General features: G+C 41.9%; 1 protein-coding gene across 1 annotated transcript in view; it reads right to left on the bottom strand.

The window, feature by feature from the left end:
* The window catches only part of SARC_12029 (hypothetical protein), a gene marked incomplete at its 5' end in the record, with an annotated part of 2,619 nt that extends 794 nt beyond the window's left edge, over positions 1-1,825 (bottom strand). Inside the window, 3 exons of the mRNA XM_014293868.1 lie at positions 178-418; positions 832-960; positions 1,660-1,825. Coding sequence (XP_014149343.1) covers positions 178-418; positions 832-960; positions 1,660-1,825 — 536 coding nt within the window. The remainder of the gene's footprint in view (positions 1-177; positions 419-831; positions 961-1,659) is intronic.
* Between the last annotated feature and the right edge of the window lie 675 nt (positions 1,826-2,500).

Genomic DNA, 2,500 nt, shown 5'->3' with positions numbered 1-2,500 from the left:
TCGATAGCCATCTATTTGATCGCATGCCAACACAAACCGCTGAAAAAACAAGCGTTAAGTTTAACAACATTCGCAGCCATACGGTACACACTACAGCAGGTCAAAGTAAAACGTAACAGATCGTCCGAATTACTTCGTTAACGTGTGAAAGCATCTCGCGTCAATCGGATCACTTACTGCAGAAACTGATCTTCTCAATGGTGTGCGCGTCCATGGCCTTTGATAGGATACTCCAGATTCCACGGAACACGAACGGGGCGTTTACGATCCAAACACGACACAGCACCTCTGGCATGCACTTGTTCAACAAATTGACGAGCTCCAGTAGCATAGACATGTTAACGTTCTTGAACAGAGAGAGGCCTTCTAAATCTACTATGCACGTGAAGCTCTCGCTCTCAGGACACAGTCTTTTCACCTGTGTGTGTAAGGTAGATAACATGACAAATATTCAAAACGGGAACTCCATAAAAAAGGCGATTCTACGTGCACTTCTCTGCATAGTTACTCTCAAGTGTGATTTGTATACGAATAGATCCAAAGCCAGACCAACGCTTGAGTGAGTGTTACAGCTCTGTTTAGTACACGAGTTAATTCAGCGTTCCAGTCGTCTTCATATGTTTCCACATTCATGTGGTGGAAAAGTATAACTCAGGACGAATTTGGTGGCCATTTTTTCACCTTGCACGCAGCTCCACCATCACTCACTTTGACTTAGGTTTGAACAAAAGGTCGACACACATACACACACATATATATATATATAATTGTATATCTCTTGAGATTATGTCGAATAGGTTGTGTGTATATGCTGATATAGCACGGACTCACCCGATCGCAGTTGTGGATTAACATCTTCTGCAGCTGAGGAATGGACATTTGCTTCACATCCAGGTTCTTCACTGGGGTGATAAAGATGGGTGTATTGTCTCTCGCACGCCCGTGGTAGTAGAAGGTGCCCTGGGTAGGGTACGTTAAAAGTTCAACTAGGTTAGCAAAGAAGTAGTCTACAGCGTGGAACTGCAATCTTGATCCTAATACAAACATCGTTCATGATTGATCTAGCACGCTATGAGCTAGGCAGTAGATCCTCAATAGTGTGGTCAACATCACGACATACAAGAGAAGCGTCCTCTGCTGTAACGCTACCTAGCACATGCACACCCTGAGCCCTTGATATACACAGGCACTCTACTTCAGACGCTACTACTAACGACTCGACACCAATTCCTGAGACACGAACACACACACACACTCAAGCAGCACACACAAGCACAGACACACGCCGACGTAGATAATAATAATAAAACAGCGAAGCACATAGTGCGGAAACAGATAAGAATAGCGGTCACATACAGAGTGTGCGTAAATACATAGTAAGCTATCAAGCTATGTAACGTAGCACACCTACCTGTTCAACACCAAATTTCCAACTGTCACTTCGTTGCGTGGTCATTGATACAGTGCATACAAACAGGATCACGCACACGGATACATAAGCTCAATCACACTGCTCCTTTATTTGGGGATATCTGACGTAGGTCCACACACCCAGCATAAATGTCACGTTTACATACACGGAAGCTAGACAATGTGAAACTATATGCTCATACGTACACAGATATACATGCGCATATTCATCTATATACACAAACTTACCATTCGGATAATAACGGCCAATTCTTCATCGGTCGCAGGGGATATTTCTCTGCGGTACCTTAAGTCATCGTCTCGCATTGTAATAGCGTCTTTAAGTACATATTTACGAGCCACCAGAAACCGGCGTAGAGTCACATCATTTTCATCTGGGTATTTTTCACGCATCTGTATAAGAAGTGGATAATTTAGCAGTGGGAAAGTAGAGAGCAATACCATAGCAGACTAGGGCACACAGGGATTGATTTTAACCACCTCATAAGTAGGTGATTAAAAAATTGAAACTAAAGTTATAATCATATTGCAAAAGTAGGAAAACAAAGTTCGACCATACTAGTCCACGATGCTAAAGTGTATCGTACTTTCACTCACATGAGCACACTCCGCCTGTATCGTGGGACTCTTCGGATACTCCGGATAGATTACTGTACACTTGTTGTGAGTGCCAGATCACTGGAACCAAACACACACACACATATATATATATATATATATACATACATACATACATACATACATACACTACATTATTCACTAACATTCGACAGACACTTAAGTTTTACAAGAACTGCACACCCTTTCCCGCTTACATTGTCAATCTTGACACACACAGAAACACGCAGCCGATCGCGAAGGTGCATGAAACTACTCACACGACGCAACGAAATGCCGCAAACGCAAACACCTGTGACATTTACCTTCAGTGACATCAATATCTCTAGGATTGGCTACCTGCACATCCAATATATATATATATATATATATGTATGTATGTATATATATATATATATATATATATATATATATATATGTGTGTGTGTGTGTGTGTGTGTGTGTGTGTGTG

This window comes from Sphaeroforma arctica (assembly GCF_001186125.1).
Source record: "Sphaeroforma arctica JP610 unplaced genomic scaffold supercont1.2025, whole genome shotgun sequence".
Lineage (NCBI taxonomy): Eukaryota > Ichthyosporea > Ichthyophonida > Sphaeroforma > Sphaeroforma arctica.
Note: the sequence above shows the minus strand (reverse complement) of the source record. Positions and strands in the feature narration are given on the sequence as shown.